The sequence below is a fragment of the Oncorhynchus mykiss genome, chromosome 11, assembly GCF_013265735.2.
Source record: "Oncorhynchus mykiss isolate Arlee chromosome 11, USDA_OmykA_1.1, whole genome shotgun sequence".
Lineage (NCBI taxonomy): Eukaryota > Metazoa > Chordata > Actinopteri > Salmoniformes > Salmonidae > Oncorhynchus > Oncorhynchus mykiss.
The window spans coordinates 39,900,227-39,918,352 of record NC_048575.1 but is presented as its reverse complement, the minus strand read 5'-3'; the positions used below and the strand labels follow the sequence as shown (position 1 = coordinate 39,918,352).

At 41.1% G+C, this 18,126-nt stretch overlaps 1 protein-coding gene across 5 annotated transcripts in view; it reads left to right on the top strand.

Moving 5' to 3' along the window:
* The window catches only part of LOC100305255 (adaptor-related protein complex 3, sigma 1 subunit), a 29,976-nt gene extending 19,077 nt beyond the window's left edge, over positions 1-10,899 (top strand). The window contains exons 2-8 of one of the 5 annotated variants that reach the window (XM_021619888.2): positions 2,143-2,234; positions 3,398-3,509; positions 3,657-3,728; positions 4,377-4,484; positions 5,890-5,931; positions 9,923-9,936; positions 10,318-10,459. In XM_021619888.2, the coding sequence (XP_021475563.1) occupies positions 2,143-2,234; positions 3,398-3,509; positions 3,657-3,728; positions 4,377-4,484; positions 5,890-5,925 (420 nt within the window). In that variant the 3' untranslated portion in view covers positions 5,926-5,931; positions 9,923-9,936; positions 10,318-10,459. 5 annotated transcript variants of the gene reach the window in all.
* The last annotated feature ends 7,227 nt before the right edge of the window (positions 10,900-18,126 follow it).

The window sequence follows — 18,126 nt, the reverse complement described above, 5'->3', positions numbered from 1 at the left end:
AAAAAAAAAAAGCTCAGCACTACCTTGAAGGCTACATTAACCCTTGCTCACCAGAATGTCATGAGTAGATATTAATGCTCCAATCTAATGTTAGATGACATCAGTAAAGATTTTTTTTTTTTTTTCATTTCTGCTTCTCTCGCTCAGCATAGACGTTTAGGGATCGGGGAGAAAATGCAATAATATATTTTTTTTTAAAAACAGGAACGATTTTCTGTGCAAAATGTCCAAGTTACATCAGTTTGACTGGTTTTAAGGAAAATAAAAGCTGGTAAAACAATTTAAGTAAGATTTCAGTTCGGCTTGGATGCATATTTTATGTAGTTGAAATACTATTAGCTTTTATGATGCTGATAAAGATGGCACCGCCAACTCTGCTGACGGTCCCTAACTGCGCATTCATTCTCTCAAGATACTGAAAGAAAATAAATCCCGATTCTCCACTCCTGTTACCGAGTCAAAATGTACATTTTGTGTATAATTTTACCGCAAAAAATGCTGAATTCCACAGGAGTTTATTTATTTTTTTTTTTTTCACCTTTATTTAACCAGGTAGGCAAGTTGAGAACAAGTTCTCATTTACAATTGCGACCTGGCGAAGATAAAGCAAAGCAGTTCGACACATAGAACGACACAGAGTTACACATGGGGCAAAAACAAACATAGTCAATAATACAGTAGAAACCAGTCTATATACGATGTGAGCAAATGAGGTGAGATAAGGGAGGTAGAGGCAAAAAAAAAGGCCATGGTGGCAAAGTAAATACAATATAGCAAGTAAAACACTGGAATGGTAGATTTGCAGTGGAAGAAGTTAACATTGAACTTAGGGTATGTGAGAGGTTATAGACCTACAGTCAGTATCCATATTTCAGGAGGCATGAGGACTGCAGATGTGACCAGAGCAATAAATTGCAATGTCCGTACTGTGAGACGCCTAAGACAGCGCTACAGGGAGACAGGACGGACAGCTGATCGTCCTTGCAGTGGCAGACCATGTGTAACACCTGCACAGGATTGGTACATCCGAACATTATACCTGCAGGACAGGTACAGGATGGCAACAACTGCCCGAGTTACACCAGGAAACCCCAATCCCTTCATCAGTGCTCAGACTGTCCGCACTAGGCTGAGAGAGGCTGGACTGAGGGCTTGTAGGCCTGTTGTAAGGAAGGTCTCTCACTAGACCTCACCGGCAACAACGTTGCCTATGGGCACAAACCCACCATCGCTGGACCAAACAGGACTGGCAAAAAGTGCTCTTCACTGACGAGTCACGGATTTGTCTCACCAGGGGTGATGGTCAGATTCACGTTTATCGTCGAAGAAAGAAGCGTTACACCGAGGCCTGTACTCTGGAATGGGATCGAGGTGGAGGGTCCGTCATGGTCTGGGGCGGTGTGTCACAGCATCATCGGACTGAGCTTGTTGTCATTGCAGTTAATCTCAACGCTGTGCGTTACGGTGAAGACATCCTCCTCCCTCATGTGGTACCCTTCCTGCAGGCTCATCCTGACATGACCCTCCAGCACGACAATGCCACCAGCCATACTGCTCGTTCTGTGCATGATTTCCTGCAAGATAGGAATGTCAGTGTTCTGCCATGGCCAGTGAAGAGCCCGGATCTCAATCCCATTGAGCACGTCTGGGACCTGTTGGATCAGAGGGTGAGGGCTAGGGCCATTCCCCCCCAAAAAATGTCTGGGAACTTGCAGGTGCCTTGGTGGAAGAGTAGGGTAACGTCTCACAGCAAGAACTGGCAAATCTGGTGCAGTCCATGAGGAGGAGATGCACTGCAGTACTTAATGCAGCTGGTGGCCACACCAGACACTGACTGTTACTTTTCAATTTCTGTTAGTCACATGTCTGTGAAACTTGTTGAATCTTATGTTCATACAAATTGTTTATTTCTGTTTTTTATATTTGCCAAAAAAAGTTTTGCTTTGTCATTATGACGTATTGTGTTTGTGTGTGTGGAAGATAAGGCTGTAACAAAATGTGGAGAAAGTCTAGAGGACTGAACACTTTCCGAATGCACTTTAGATGTGAATTGCACAAGAATTATAAGTCTATGGAATATTTATTTTTTGTTGTAATTTGTTTTCTTATCCACACTGACTGTTTGTTCTTTACGTTCCACAGAGTGAAGACACAGAACAACAAATCATCAGAGAAACATTTCATCTGGTATCCAAAAGGGATGAGAACGTCTGCAATTTCCTAGAAGGTGGAATGTAAGAGATTTCTTTAAGACGTCATAAACTGTCCACAAGTACTGAAAACAATAACCCCCACATGTTGGGCTTTGTCTTAACATTTCCTGCTCATGTAACAATGAAATGCATAACCATTCAATGTCATGTACATACGTACAACTGATACAAACCAACGATTTGATCTTATGATGTGGGCTGCTCAACAAAACGCTCCATGAGTTGAATCAGCTTTTCATGATGCAACATCCCCATGACACATTGCACTGCATGGGAGAGCTAAGGGGTAGAGGGAGAGTGGTATCAAATGGTGGCCAGCTGTGGGGGAGAGAAATTAGATCATCATGAATAGTTAAATATTATTTAATTATTCATGAAGCAGGCTATTGCATTATGGAACCTCCTCTCACATAACAGAATAATACAATTGGGGTGTGATCATTGGTGCACACTGTAGCAAAATGTTTTGCATCAAGAATGAGCCTTTCTTATTGGACAAGTTCAGGTTAGTCTCTGTTTTGGCCTGTGCTTTTTTCTTTTTGGTTTCCCTGGTATATGATTGTTGCTACTGTTTATGCTCATCAGCAAGTATGTCGTCGCTCAAGCAGATCCAGGTCAACATGTTTTTACCAGGCCTTACAAAGATTGTTCAAGGCTTCTGTACTTGGCCTGGACTAAACTTGCGCTAGACACGTGACCCTTTTACTTGTTCATCATACCAGCATGTTTGGCTGTGTTTCACATCATGGAATGTGTGTGTTGAGTAATTAACATGACACTGGACTATCCCATGCATTGATTGGTGCCGTGTGAGTGTATGCCCCTTGTCGTGTGGACTGTTGTTCCGATGTAGAGGTGAAGTACTAGGAGACAGTGCTGCTTGATGTGTTACTTTGTAGTGCAAGCACACAGGGCAGATGGCTTGTTGTTGCATTGATCTCTGTTAACCAACCTTGGCTCACTTCCACATGCATGCCAGTCTTCACAGATCCCAGGCAACCGCACACCAACTGGGGTTTATTTACTAGGCTCCAAACTCATGCAAACGGGTTGGACAGGACCTACCTGAATTTGCCCAATAAGAAACAAGTTTTCATTGCGAAGGTTTTGTTACGGTTTGCACTAATGAGTACACCCCTGTTCAGAGTTTTGATTGTCCCTTCATTTTGTTTTTGTTTCGTTAGGTTGATCGGTGGGTCAGAGAACAAGCTCATCTACAGACACTATGCTACGCTCTACTTCGTATTCTGCGTTGATTCCTCGGAGAGTGAGCTTGGCATCCTTGACCTTATCCAGGTAGTGTTTCCAAAGTCTTAAGGGAATTGTATTGGAAAAAAGAAAAAATATTGTTCAACTACGACCATTTGGTACCACAATTGTAGATAATCTACCGTCCACTGGAAACAATTACACTGTTCAGTGAATGTGATCGTCTCTCCACAGGTGTTTGTGGAAACTCTGGACAAATGCTTTGAGAATGTTTGTGAACTTGACTTAATTTTCCACGTGGACAAGGTAGAGAATTATTTTATCAACTATATCCTATTATTTCATCCTTCCTTTTTATATTCACTATACCAAGGATGTAAGTCAACCTTGCCCCAAACAGCAGCATTAAATGCTCACAATGAAGTGTCTGACTTTCCATAGAAACTCAGTGTTATAGTGTCATTTGTTTACTATAAGGTTGTCTGAATTCATCTCCCGTCAAATCAAAGTTGGTCGCGTACACAGTTTAGCAGATGTTATAGCGGGTCCAGCGAAATCCTTGTATGCAGCAAAATCCTTGTAAAAACAGGGCGGCTGTGTCCATCATCGTCATCTTAATGATATCCCTGTGACAATGCTTCGGCCCTGATGGCACTTGTCACAAGAAAATCTATTGTGATTGTCTAGCCAAGTCTGTGGCAGCGAAGCAGGATATTACAGTACTTTCTGCACAGGTTGCAGCATTTCACACACAGAGATGCCATTGATATTCATGTGTACAGAGGACCGAGTTTGTGTAAACCTTTTCTCTACAGCAGGTTACAAAAATGTGAACGGCACAGAAAATAACCCCCCCCCCCCCCCCTAAAACATCTCTAAAGGGGTGAAAGCAATAGGATGTTATCTCAGTCTGAGAAGAGCCTATAAATATACAATTTTGGATTGAACCTGTAGGTACACAATATACTGGCAGAGATGGTGATGGGAGGAATGGTGCTAGAGACCAACATGAATGAGATCATCACACAGGTGGACGCCCAAAACAAAATGGAGAAATCGGAGGTAAGAGTGGCAGTTATTCGTTCTGACTTCTCATACTCCAGGTATGTGTAGGCATGTGCGTATGCTGGAACCTGCATGCCCCTCCAGTGCCCTTGTGATGCTCTTGACTTTTGAGTGTTTGTGCTCTCTTGGCCCTCCGCTACTGCACTGCTGAACCACACAGAATTACATTTATATTCCTTCCTTCCCCCTAAGTTATAATCATCATCACAGATACCGATGGTCTCTTCTCTGGAATCTAAATTTACACATTGTCCAACGCATCTGCGGAATCTTGATCCTCAACAATCACACACTAATGAGATGCATTGCTCATCCCACTCTACAGGCTGGATATCTCGTGTTGACGTTTTTGCTTAAACCAGGAGATGGTGGTAGTGTTTCTATGGCTGTTGAATGGTTCGTTGTGGTCAGAGAGCGATGTTGAATTAACGACATTCGATGTTCAAGTCTAGATATTAATATATTTGAATACAATTTCTAAATTTCATCATTCATGAAAACCGATTGTTACAGCCATAGATAATTTTATGGAGTCGTTGCCATTTACCAATTCCAGAACAATGCCATTATGACTGACTAGGTGTATTCTGATCCATCTAAATACAAGACCCTGTGTATTTTGAAATTGACACACAAAATATTCCAGTTAAATAAATGGATATGAAGCCAAATATTTAAAAGCCACAAATGTTTATCAAAGTTCTTTTTTGAGGAGTTCTTTTAGGTTTTGTTTGCTTACTGCACAATGTAAAGTTACATGGTGTGACGCAAAAGTCCTACGGATGTGTAACTTGCTGTTAACTTTCTATCAAATTGGTGCTGCACCATTGGCTAACATTTACAGATATTACCTCACTGTAGCAATGTGGCTGTATCTAACCATGGAAACCATGCTTTGGTAACAACTTTTGGGCCGTATTGTGTGGTTGATTTTAAATGGAATCATTATTGTATTGTTCGCCAAGTCTTTGACTGCTCAACAAACATCAGATGTGCTCTGTCTTTTCCTTCTTGGACCTACCCTAGACCGCAGTGTTTTTATAGTCACGATCATTCAAACTTCAACGCTAATTCAGAGCCATAAATAATGACGTAAACAAAATAAATTCCTAGTAGTGTGTAAAGAAAAAAAAATGGATACAAGTCAATACAAATTGGTGAAGAATGATCTGCTGTATTTAGTTCACTTTCACATGCTCATCAATATGAAACATCAGAAGTGTTGCTATGCCTTTGGAGGTGTTGAGGCCTCTTTCAGTGCAGTCTATCAATGCGGTCTACGATAGGTCTTATCACTTTCTATTTATATAAACTGTAATTTCTTTGATCTGCTTTAACAACATTCCTCATTCCTCTTTTCCCCTGACCCTTTCTAGTTCTTTCCATTCTTCTCTCTTTACAGACATTTATCTTTCAGTCTCCCAGGCAGGACAGGTAGACACAGGTACTGCTAAATTTCCAACAAGTACTGTAACTTCCCAAATTTATTTACACTATCCGTAGTTCTCCATAGGCTGACCACTTAATAACAAAATGACATCACTAACATCTACATATTTTTACAGCATACCCTAAAATATATCAATGGTACTTAAAAGGAGCATTGAAACCACAAATTACTTGGCTATTTCGGTTAACATGTTTCAATTATCATTTGAAACTTCCATGTATTTCATTGCAATGTTTTTAATTAAAGGCCCAATGCAGCTGTTTTTATCTCCAATATTAAACCATTTCTGGGTAACATAAGTACCTTACTGTGATTTAAAAAAAATATATATATATATATATTTCATATATATTAAAATGGTCAAAAATAAATGGCAATTTATCAAGAATTTTGTGGGGAGGGGAAAACCTGAAAAATAACTTATTGGCGGAGGTTTGGCCTTTTTCTTATTGGTCTATCAACTAATTTTCCAAACCGCAATTACACTAAAAGGGCAGTATCATAATTTTCACAATTTCACAGTATTATTCTAACCTCAAAGTGTGGAAATATACACTACCGGTCAAAAGTTTTAGAACACCTACTCATTCAAGGGTTTTTCTTTATTTGTACTATTTTCTACATAGCAGAATAATAGTGAATAAAATCAAAACTATGAAATGACACATGGAATCATGTAGTAACCAAAAAAGTGTTCAATAAATCCAAATATATTTGAGGTTCTTCAAAGTAGCCACCCTTCGCCTTGATGACAGCTTTGCACTCTCTTGGCATTCTCTCAACCAGCTTCACCTGGAATGCTTTTCCAACAGTCTTGAAGGAGTTCGACATATGCGGAGCACTTGTTGGCTGCTTTTCCTTCACTCTGTGGTCCGACTCATCCCAAACCCATCCGTTTGGTTGAGGTCGGGGGATTGTGGAGGCCAGGTCATCTGATGCAGCACTCCGTCACTCTCCTCCATGGAAAAATAGTCTTTACACAGCCTGGAGGTGTGTTGGGTCATTGTCCTGTTGAAAAACAAATGATAATCCCACTAAGCGCAAACAAGATGGGATGGTGTATCACTGCAGAATGCTGTGGTAGCCATGCTGGTTAAATTGAGATGGTCCTGTGATGCAGTATTACATCAATTCCCCACATGAATGATGTCATTAGGTAATACTATGGAAATAATTCTCACATTGAATAGCTGTCGCTATACACTTTTCTGTACATTTTGAACATTGTCATATTTTACAAACACTGAACCTTGTCACCCCCCACTACCAACAAGTAAGTCCTGTTAACCTTGTCACCCCCGATACAACTAGTAAGTCCTTATCTCAGCGTGTTTCCACTGAGTTGTTACAATTCGAATATATTACAGTGCAGTGCTTTCGGAAAGTATTCAAACCACTTTTCACTTTTTGCTACATTGCAGCCTTTTTCTGAAACATACTTAAAAAAAAAAAATCCTCAATCTACACACAATACCGCATAATTACAAAGCAAAAACAGATTTTAAAAAGATTTTAAAACAAATGTATTAATTAAAAAAAAAAAAAAAAGTCAATGTACTATTTCAGTTAAGTGTTCAGACTCTAGTTTGTTAAAGCACTTTTGGCAGTGATTACAGCCTTGTCGTCTTGGCACACCTGTATTTGGGGTGTTTCTCCCATTCTTCTCTGAAGATCTACTCAAGCTCTGTCAAGTTGGATGGGGAGCGTCGATGCACAGCTATTTTCAGGTCTCTCCATAGCCGTTAGATCGGGTTCAAGCCTGGGCTCTGGCTGGGCCACACAAGGACATTCAGAGACTTGTCCCTTCGCCCCAGTCTGAGGTCCAGAGCGCTCTGGAGCGGGTTTTCATCAACAATCTCTCTGTACTTTGCTCTGTTCATCTTTCCCTCGATCCTGACTAGTCTCCCAGTCCCCGCCGCTGAAAGACATCCCCACAGCTTGATGCTGCCACCCCAATGCTTCACCATAGGGATGTTGCCAGGTTTCCTCTAGGCGTTCAGGCCAAGAAGTTCAATCTTGGTTTCATCAGACCAGAGGATCTTGTTTCTCATGGTCTGAGAGTCCTTTAGTTGCCTTTTTGAAAACGCCAAGCGGGCTGTCATGTGCCTTTTACTGAGGAGTGGGTTCCGTCTGGCCACTCTAACATAAAGCCCTGATTTGTGGAGTGCTGCAGAGATGGTTGTCCTTCTGGAAAGTTCTCCCATCTCCACAGAGGAACTATGGAGCGACCATCTGGTTCTTGGTCACCTCCCTGATCAGGGCCATTCTACCCCGATTGTTCCGTTTGGCTGGGTGGCCAGGTCTAGTAAGAGTCTTGGGGGTTCCAAACTTCCATTTAAGAATGATGGAGGCCACTTTGTTCTTGGGGACCTTCAATGCTGCAGAAATGTTTTGGTACCCTTCCCCAGATTTGGAGCACTCGGGGAGAAGGGAATTATTATATATAGCCCAAGGGCACAATAGCCTGCAAAAGGCATGGATTTTTTTTAGGGGGCGTTTCGGCCACACACGGGATGCCACCGGGAAATTTGAGGCATTATAAAATGCTTGTCAAATTGTGAATGAGAGACTGAAGTGTGTACAGCCTGCGCCAAAAACAAAGCAGAGGTCATGCCTTTCAAGCAGCCTTACAATGTATTAAAAATCAAAACATATACCCCAATGCTTGTAGAACTAAAGTTACCTAATTTGAAATTTAGCATATAGGGGTACCTATTTCTTTGTTAACCGCTCAACACAGAATAGCCGTGTGCGCACTCCCTCATCGTTTGGAGAAAATATCCTTTCTATTTTATTCAGCTTTGTTCAATTGTATTCTTCATAATATTAAATAATGCCATGGAATTCTAAGCAAACCTTCTCTGCTAAATGAACTAGTGTATCCCACAGCCATATGGCATAGCCAGATCAGGACCTAACATAAGGACAAATCAGAGTTTGGAATTCTGTTCTTCTGAAATAGACTACATTTTCTTCATATCATGTTTCTTTAGACCGTCTAAAATAATGGATTTATTGTTAAGGTGTAGGCTATATTACATGGATTGATTAAACTTTTTAAAATATATGTTCTGCATCAGTGGCTTGTAGGTTGTGTGGAAGCCAGGAGATGCTGTGTTTGTGTTAAAGGTCTATTACTGTGAGAACAGAAGTTATTTGCTTGACAATCACCAGCTGATAAAAATTTGTGACTGCCACAGCCCTAATATAGACTGGTGTGTGTGCCTTTCCAAATCATGTCCAATCAATTGAATTCATTACCACAGGTGGACTCCCAAGCTGTAGAAACGTCTCAAGGATGATCAATGGAAACAGGATGCACCTGAGCTCAATTTCTAGTCTCATAGCAAAGGGTCTGAATACTTATGTAAATAAGGTATTTCTGTAAAAAAAAAATATATATATATGTTTGCAAAAATGTCTTAACCTGTTTTTGTTTTGTCATTATGGGTGTTATGTATAGATTGAGGAAAAACATATTTAATCCATTTTAGAATAAGGCTGTAATGTAACAAAATGTGGAAAAGGGGAAGGCGTCTGAATACTTTCCGAATGCATTGTATGTCCTTGAAAAAGTTCCCACGTTTTTAAATCCACTTTCATTGAAACAGCCTGTTTATTGTACTTTAGGAATGGCCAGAAAAAGGACTATGAAACTATACTGAATTGTCATAAGGGTGTTATATTTCACAGAGAACAATTTTAATCTGATTACTTTCCACATAAATACAGTATATATAAATATGTAGCAAAATAAATCTTTGTGCAATGTGATAATTTCCTTTGGGCCTTCTGATATTGCTCTAGTTCGTTCCTCTTTCCTAACACACATAAATAAGATATTTCACTATAGTCATGCTCAAATTAGTTTTTCGGAATTCAATAAAGATTCTATACAGATCTATAGCTTCATTTCCTTCTCATATCAAATTCAATTTTTTTTCTTCTTTACCCAATTCTCTCCTTGCATTTTTATCCTTATCAGTCCTCAAGAATTTGGTGGGTTCACTTTTCAAGCAATGCTGCCTCCATCTTTTTAAAAGTCAATATTATTGAATATTTTAAGATCTATGAATGTAGCACTATGTTCTCACAGTTGATTCATAATTGGCTCTGGTTGTGATGTAAATCATAAATGAACTAAATAATGCATGTGCATAAGAAGCTAGGCATTTGAATGTACATTTGCACACGTCTGTTAATAGTTGATGCTTTGCATTTTGTCTGTTGGTGACTGTCTCCGTATAGTGCTTTTATATTTAGTACTGTGGAGTTGTGTGTCCCTGTCCATTGTGAGTAGGTCTGGTGGTGTGAAAGTTGTAATGTGCAATATGTTTCTAAGCGTTTCTGGTGACTCTTAACTCTGTGTTTTGTGTGTAGGCTGGTATTGCAGGTGCACCTGCTCGTGCTGTATCTGCCGTAAAGAACATGAACCTTCCCGAAATGCCCAGAAACATCAACATCGGAGACATCAGCATAAAAGTGCCAAACTTACCCTCCTTCAAATAGCGGCATGACCCACTGTGCCGAAGTTGACCAATGTTTACCATGCAATTTGTTTACCAAAATCTAAACAAATATCAACAAAGATCATGAAGGTACTGTGTGAATTCCTCTGGTGTTAAATCATTCTTTGTTTTAAATGACTGTCATTGATGTGGCTATGTTTTAGAAAATTAAGTATTTATTTATTACATTCCTCTACCCTCACTGGAGGTGTTCCATTATGTATTGGCTGCTACAGTATTGGAAAATCATACCTTAGTAGTTTGTAAAACAAACTGAACAGAATATTCTTATATACAATATGATGGAATTGTAGTTCTTTGTCTCGTCTGTATACAACATTTTTAAATGATCTTGTCTTATCAAATTATTTTCTCTTGATTTTAATCAGTGCATGTAAGTTTTTTTTTTTCTCCTTTTTGCAACTCAATAAAGTATTGAATCATTTAATTCCTATGTGTTTGCAGTGAACCTGGTTTCATACTATACAATTGTGTAATAGTGCCTGATAGGTTTTCTGAAAGAAGAGCAAGTTGGACTGCTGTTGATCCAAATAGCTTGCATTTTATGGACAGTAAATATCCTATGATTCAAACTTTTTGCAATGCAATTAATAATTGATTCACAATGTACTGTGGTTTACACTTATTAGGTGCAGTTTGGCCATCACGTGTCCCAGTGACAGCACAGCTGATAAGGGCACGTGACTGCTTTCCTCTGCTCTTGCGCAACACAATTAGTAAAAATGTACTTTCTTTCATAGCCGGTTCTATGAAAACAAGTAATAAAACTATAGATGACAATGTCTTATTCAGTTGATTTCGTATTTGTTGCGTAATAAATTGATTCAATGAAGCGTGCAATATGGTGGTCGCGAATGCAGCAATTCACAATGGTCAGCAGGGTTGCCATGTCTGGTTTTCCTAATAAATGGGGCTACTTTGAAAACAACGTCATGTGTGAAAATGTATTGGTTGTAGGATATTGGGCAGTTTCTAATTTGCACTGTGTCTGCCATGGTATTTCTCTTTATAACACTATATTTCACTGTGCCATGATGACTTTCAGGAAGCGAAGCAGGCTGTTGCTGAGAGAGAGAGGTTGTGGGTTCCTAGTTCTTAAGGCAAAAAAATCTAATTATAGTTGGAATAATGTAGATAAACTTGGATTTTTTTGTCACAAGGATTTATACAGGACTACATCAAAATTCCATACCTAAAACCATGATTTTGGACAAAATTACCTGAATGGATTCTGACTACCAAGGTCTATCCATTTTTTTTTCTCTCAACAAACCAAAACCTGCAGAAGAACCACAGTGGAAACCTGGAAATAACACACAACCGAGTGAGTAATGATCCGTCTGAACCTACTTACTTCTGAAAAAGCAAAAGACGATCTCTAGGTAATTTTGTTTATGTAAAGCCTAGTAAATAAGCCTACCAAGTTGCTAGGACAGGACAGAACAGACCTGGCTGCAAGTTAAATTAGCACTGAAGTGAGAAACTTTTGAGCCTAACAAAGGCAGGAGTGTTTCACAGCCTCCCCCACCCAAATGCAGAGGCCTTTGAAGTCCCCCCTGCGCTATGGCATAACCCTGTGCAGATGTCATCACAGTACAGTACCCCTTGGATATTAAAAATACTGCACGGAATAAGTACACAAGGGCTGAAGGTAGAAATGGACGCCTGTCTGAGGCAGCTGGCTGCATTCCGGAATGAGGTGAGAGGAATACATGGCACATGTAAATGCAGTGAAGGAGGAGGGAGAGAAACACATGGCACAGGTAAATGCAGTGAAGGAGGAGGGAGAGAAACACAAGGCACAGGTAAATGCAGTGGAGGAGGGAGAGAAACACATGGCACAGGTAAATGCAGTGGAGGGAGAGAAACACATGGCACAGCTAATAGCAGTGAAGGAGAAGGGAGAGAAACACATGGCACAGGTAAATGCAGTGAAGGAGGAGGGAGAGAAACACATGGCACAGGTCAATGCAGTGGAGGAGGGAGAGAAACACATGGCACAGCTAATAGCAGTGAAGGAGGAGGGAGAGGCACAGCTAACAGCATTAATAGGGATAGCCCCCTTTTTTCAAATTTTTGCCTAAAATGACACACCCAAATCTGCCTGTAGCTCAGGCCCTGAAGCAAGGATATGCATATTATTGGGACCATTTGAAAGGAAACACTTTGAAGTTTTTGGAAATTGTATGTAGGAGAATATAACACAATAGATCTGGTGGAAGAAAAACAGAAAAAAAATAAAATCCTACCACGATCTTTGAAATGCAACAGAAATGTCCCACATCTTGCCATCAGTCTGGTTGTAATTCCGATGGTGTCCACAAGATGGTAGCAGTGTATGTGCAAAGTTTCAGACGGATAACTTGATGTATGAGCAAACTACATGACATTTGGTGTGAAGTCACCGAGGTACATTTGGGCAAATCGTGATAGAGACATTTACATTCACACTACATTTTTCTGCAAGAATATCGTTAAATCTGTATACTTGGACTTTAATTGAGCTTTTCCAGTATTTGTAGCCATATTATACGTTAACATTTGCAAAACACCCAGTTTTCATAATATAATTCTCCATATTCTTATCATTTTTGTCCAAAAGGAAAAGGCTTGCTGTCGCACAAGATAAGGGGTTTCCGGATACTCTCGTAAAGCCAAGCTCATTGGCTATCTAGCTACAGTTGAAGTCGGAAGTTTACATACACCTTAGCAAAATACATTTAAACTCAGTTTTTCACAATTCCTGACATTTAATTGTAAAAATTCCCTGTTTTAGGTCAGTTAGGATCACAACTTTATTTTAAGAATGTGAAATAGTGGGTCAAAAGTTTACATACACTCAGTTAGTATTTGGTAGCATTGCCTTCGGGTAGCCTTCCACAAGCTTCCCACAATAAATTGGGTGAAATTTAGCCCATTCCTCCTGACAGAGCTGGTGTAACTGAGTCAGGTTTGTAGGCCACCTTGCTCGCACATGCTTTTTCAGTTCTGCCCACACAATTTCTATAGGACTGAGGTCAGGGCTTTGGGATGGCCACTCCAATACCTTGACTTTGTTGTCCTTAAGCCATTTTGCCACAACTTTGGAAGTATGCTTGGGGTCATTGTCCATTTGGAAGACCCTTTTGTGACCAAGCTTTAACTTCTTGATGTCTTGAGATGTTGCTTCAATATAGCCACGTAATTTTCCTTCCACATGAGGCCATATTTTTTGAAGTGCACCAGTCCCTCCTGCAGAAAAGCACCCCACAACATGATGCTTCCACCCCTGTGCTTCACGGTTGGGATGGTATTCTTCAGCTTGCAATCCTCCCCCTTTTCCCTCCAAACATAACGATGGTCATTATGGCCAAACTGTTTGTTTCATCAGACCAGAGGAAATTTCTCCAAAACGTTCGATCTTTTCCCCATGTGCAGTTGCAAACTGTAGTCTGGCTTTTTTATGGCGGTTTTGGAGCAGTAGCTTCTTCCTTGCTGAGTGGCATTTCAGGTTATATCGATATAGGACTCGTTTTATTGTGGATATAGATACTTTTGTACCTGTTTCCTCCATCTTCACATGGTCCTTTGCTGTTGTTCTGGGATTAATTTTCACTTTTCGCACCGAAGTACGTTCATCTCTAGCAGACAGAACACGTCTCCTTCCTGAGCGGTATGATGGCTGCGTGGTCCCATGGTGTTTATACTTGTGTACTATTGTTTGTACAGATGAACGTGGTACCTTCAGGCGTTTGGAAATTGCTTCCAAGGATGAACCAAACTTGTGGAGGTCTACACTGTTTTTTCTGAGGTATTGGCTGATTTCTTTTGATTTTCCCATGATGTCAAACAAAGAGGCAGTGAGTTTGAAGGTAGGCCTTGAAATACATCCACAGGTACACCTCCAATTGACTGAAGCTGTTTAAAGGCACAGTCAACTTAGTGTATGTTAACTTCTGACCCACTGGAATTGTGATACAGTGAATTATAAGTGAAATATTCTGTCTGAAAACAATTGTTGGAATAATTCCTTATGTCATGCACAAAGTAGATGTCCTAACCGACTTGCCAAAACTGTAGTTTGTTAACAAGAAATTTGTAGAGTGGTTGAAAAACTAGTTTTAATGTCTCCAACATAAGTGTTTGTAAACTTCCGACTTCAACTGTAGCTTTGTTTGACCCTGATTGGTGCTTATTTGACAAAGAAACAGTCTATCAACTGAAGACCGCCCTCGTCTTCGGCGTCGCTCTCTGACCAAATTTTGTGTCCTCTTGGATATACTGCACCCCTAATGATATAGTGAAGTCTGGTTACGTTCTAGGATCTCTGAGGAATAAATACGAACATGATTTGACTGGTTGAAACAATGTTTGGGGTTAGATCTTCACAGATTCCTTTGTTTGCATTTTGAAAGATTGGAAATACAAAATCGATCGTGCATGCTTTATGGACCTTTTTAGGATATGAAAAATGATTTTATGTAACAAAATGACACTTCATGTAATCTCTGGGACCCTTTGGATGATGAATCAGAGCAAGATTTCAGAATGTAAGGACACATTTCACCTTCAGAGATGAATTTATCAAACCTATCGCGGTGAAAAAGTGTTTTGTTAGGAGCTCTCCTCAAACAATAGCATGGCATTTTTTCGCAGTGATAGCTGCTGTAATTTGGACAGTGCAGTTATATTAACAAGAATTTAAGCTTTCAGCCAATATAAGACACCTGTATGTACCAACATTTGTTGTTTCTCTAAAATCTGCGATCGTGACACAAGGCGCTGCGTGATTTACAACTGTCCCATTGCCTATCCCTAATAAGGAGAATGTGAGAAAGCTGAGGTGTGACAGAGAGCAGGACACTCCCACAGAGAAGTCAGCAGAACAGCCCATCTCAGACCCGGACCACTACTTTAAAACCACAATGGGACAGACAACACAGGACCCACCAACTCAACAGACCCCACCACCCTCCTAACAGTCCCCCTATCAGCTCCCCTGATAGCCCTCCTGACAACCCTAACACATCCACTGAGGACACACAAAAGCCAGAAATTATGCTCCTCATTGACTCAAATGGCAAATACATTCTAACGAGAACTTTTTCCGAAGTGCAAAGTGGCTAAACTCTGGTGCTCAAACACTAGGCATGCCCTGGAGCAATTGTCAAAGGACAGACTAGGGTCCTCCAGCCACATAATAATTCACACAGGCACAAACGACCTGAGGACCCAGCAGGAAAAGGGAGGCCACGGCACTCAAGGGAGTGATTGAAAAAGCTTCTTCCACTTTCCCCAAAGCGCAAGTTTATCTCCTCCCTGCTACCACGAAAACACTGTGCCTCAAAACCTGATGTCTAGTTGACTCACCACTCCACCCTTGACTAGGAACAGCTTTTACGACCAGGTCAACCTCTACAAGGCAGCAATCCCAACTTTTGCCAGGACACTGAAGGATGTCAACCCTCAAAGTGCAGCCCAAGCACCTCACAGGAGCAACGGACACCCTGCCCAGACCAGCGAGACACCCTCCCAGACCTTCAAGACCCCCTCCCGAAGGACCTGCACTGAGAGAACCAACGCCAACAGGACCTACAGCCAGACCACAGCTTCACCAGCCACACCCCAACCAGCTGAGACCACCCCAAACAAACCCTGGCCACACATTATAGGCCCCCCAGATCAGACCTATGCCCCATCTGCCCCCCGCCCCTGCAGAAAAGACCTCAACATGGCAGCCGCACGTATGCCCAGGCCGTGAGCAGAGTAACAGGCCCAAGCCCCATACTGTGCCCTAAGAGCTATGTATCGACATGCTCTGCTCACACCTACTGTAATGGTCCAGGCCTTAACCACAGGAAAACAACACTAGACACTGGAACACAAAGCTTATACTATCTCATCCTGGAATATACAAGGTCTGAGATCATCTGCCTTTTGCCTAAAGAACAGGAATCCAGACTTCATCAAAGAATTTGGAAATACAGACATTGTCATCCTACAAGAAACATGGTATAGAAGAGACTGACCCACTGTTTGCCTTATAGGTTACAGAGATCTGGTAGTCCCGTCCACCAAACTACCAGGTGTGAAACAGGGAAGGGACTCAGGGGCTATGCTAATTTGGTATAGAGCAGACCTAACCCACTCTATTAAATTAGTCAAAACAGGAACATTTTACATCTGGCTAAAAATTAATAAGGAAATTAAACTCAATAGCGAAAAATGTCATTGTGTTCGACCTATACCCCCCAATAGAATCCCCAAACTTTTTTTTTTTTTTACCCCCTTTTCTCCCCAATTTCTTGGTATCCAATTGTTAGTAGTTACTATTCATCGCTACAACTCCCGTATGGGCTCGGGAGAGACAAAGGTCAAAAGCCATGCATCCTCCGAAACACATCCCAACCAAGCCGCAGTGCTTCTTAACACAGCGCGTATCCAACACAGAAGCCAGCGGCACCAATGTGTCGGAAGAAACACTGTGCACCTGGCGACCTGGTTAGCGCGCACTGCGCCCGGCACGCCACAGGAGTCGCTAGTGCGCGATGAGACAATGATATCCCTACCAGCCAAACCCTCCCTAACCCGCGCGACGCTAGGACAATTGTGCGTCGCCCCATGGACCTCCCGGTTGCGGCCGGCTGCAACAGAGCCTGGGCTCAAACCCAGAGTCTCTGGTGGCACAGCTAGCACTGCAATGCAGTGCCTTAGACCACTGTGCCACCCGGGAGGCCCTGAATCCCCATACTTTAATGATGACTGCTTCTCCATCCTAGAGGGGAGATCAACCATTTCCAGTTCCAGGGACATGTACAGTACTAGTCTGTGGCAACCTAAATGCCAGAACTGGACAAGAACCTGACACTGTCAGCACACAGGGGGACAAACATCTACCTGGAGGTGACAGTATTCCTTCCCAATCCCTTGGCAGTAGTGCTGTAGATTATTTTATCACTGACCTCAACCCAGAGTCTCTGTGTTCACAGTCAGCCCACTAACACCTGTATCAGGTCACAGCAAAATCACAGTCTACCCGAACAGAGCAATACTGAATCATCAAGCATCAAAGCCAAAGGAACTGCACAATATTATGAAATGCTATAGATGGAAGGAAAGTAGTGTAGAAACCTACCAAAAAAACAATTAGGCAACAACAAATTCAATCCCTTTTAGACATCTTCCTGGACAAAACATTTCGTTGTGATAGTGAAGGTGTAAACTTGACAGTAGAAAGCCTAAACAGTATATTTGACCTTTCAGCTTCCCTATTATATCTAAAAATGTCAAGTAGATAACCTGAGAAAATTAACATCAATGACAAATGGTTTGATAAAGAATACAAAAACCTAAGAAAGAAATTAAGAAACCTTCCAACCAAAAACATAGAGACCCAGAAAACCTGACCCTATGCCTTCCCTATGGTGAATCTCTAAAACAATACAGAAATACACTATAGAAAAAGAAGTAACAGCACGTCAGAAATCAGCTCAATGAAATTGGAACACACTAAACAATCAACGCGAAGAGTTATCTATCCAAATCGGAGATGAGTGGACTTCTCCAATCTTTTTAGCTCTATAATAAAGCACAAACATCAAAACTAAAATACATGATCAATTACAAATCTTAGAATCCGCAGTTAAAGACTACCAGAACTGTCACGCCCTGACCATAGAGA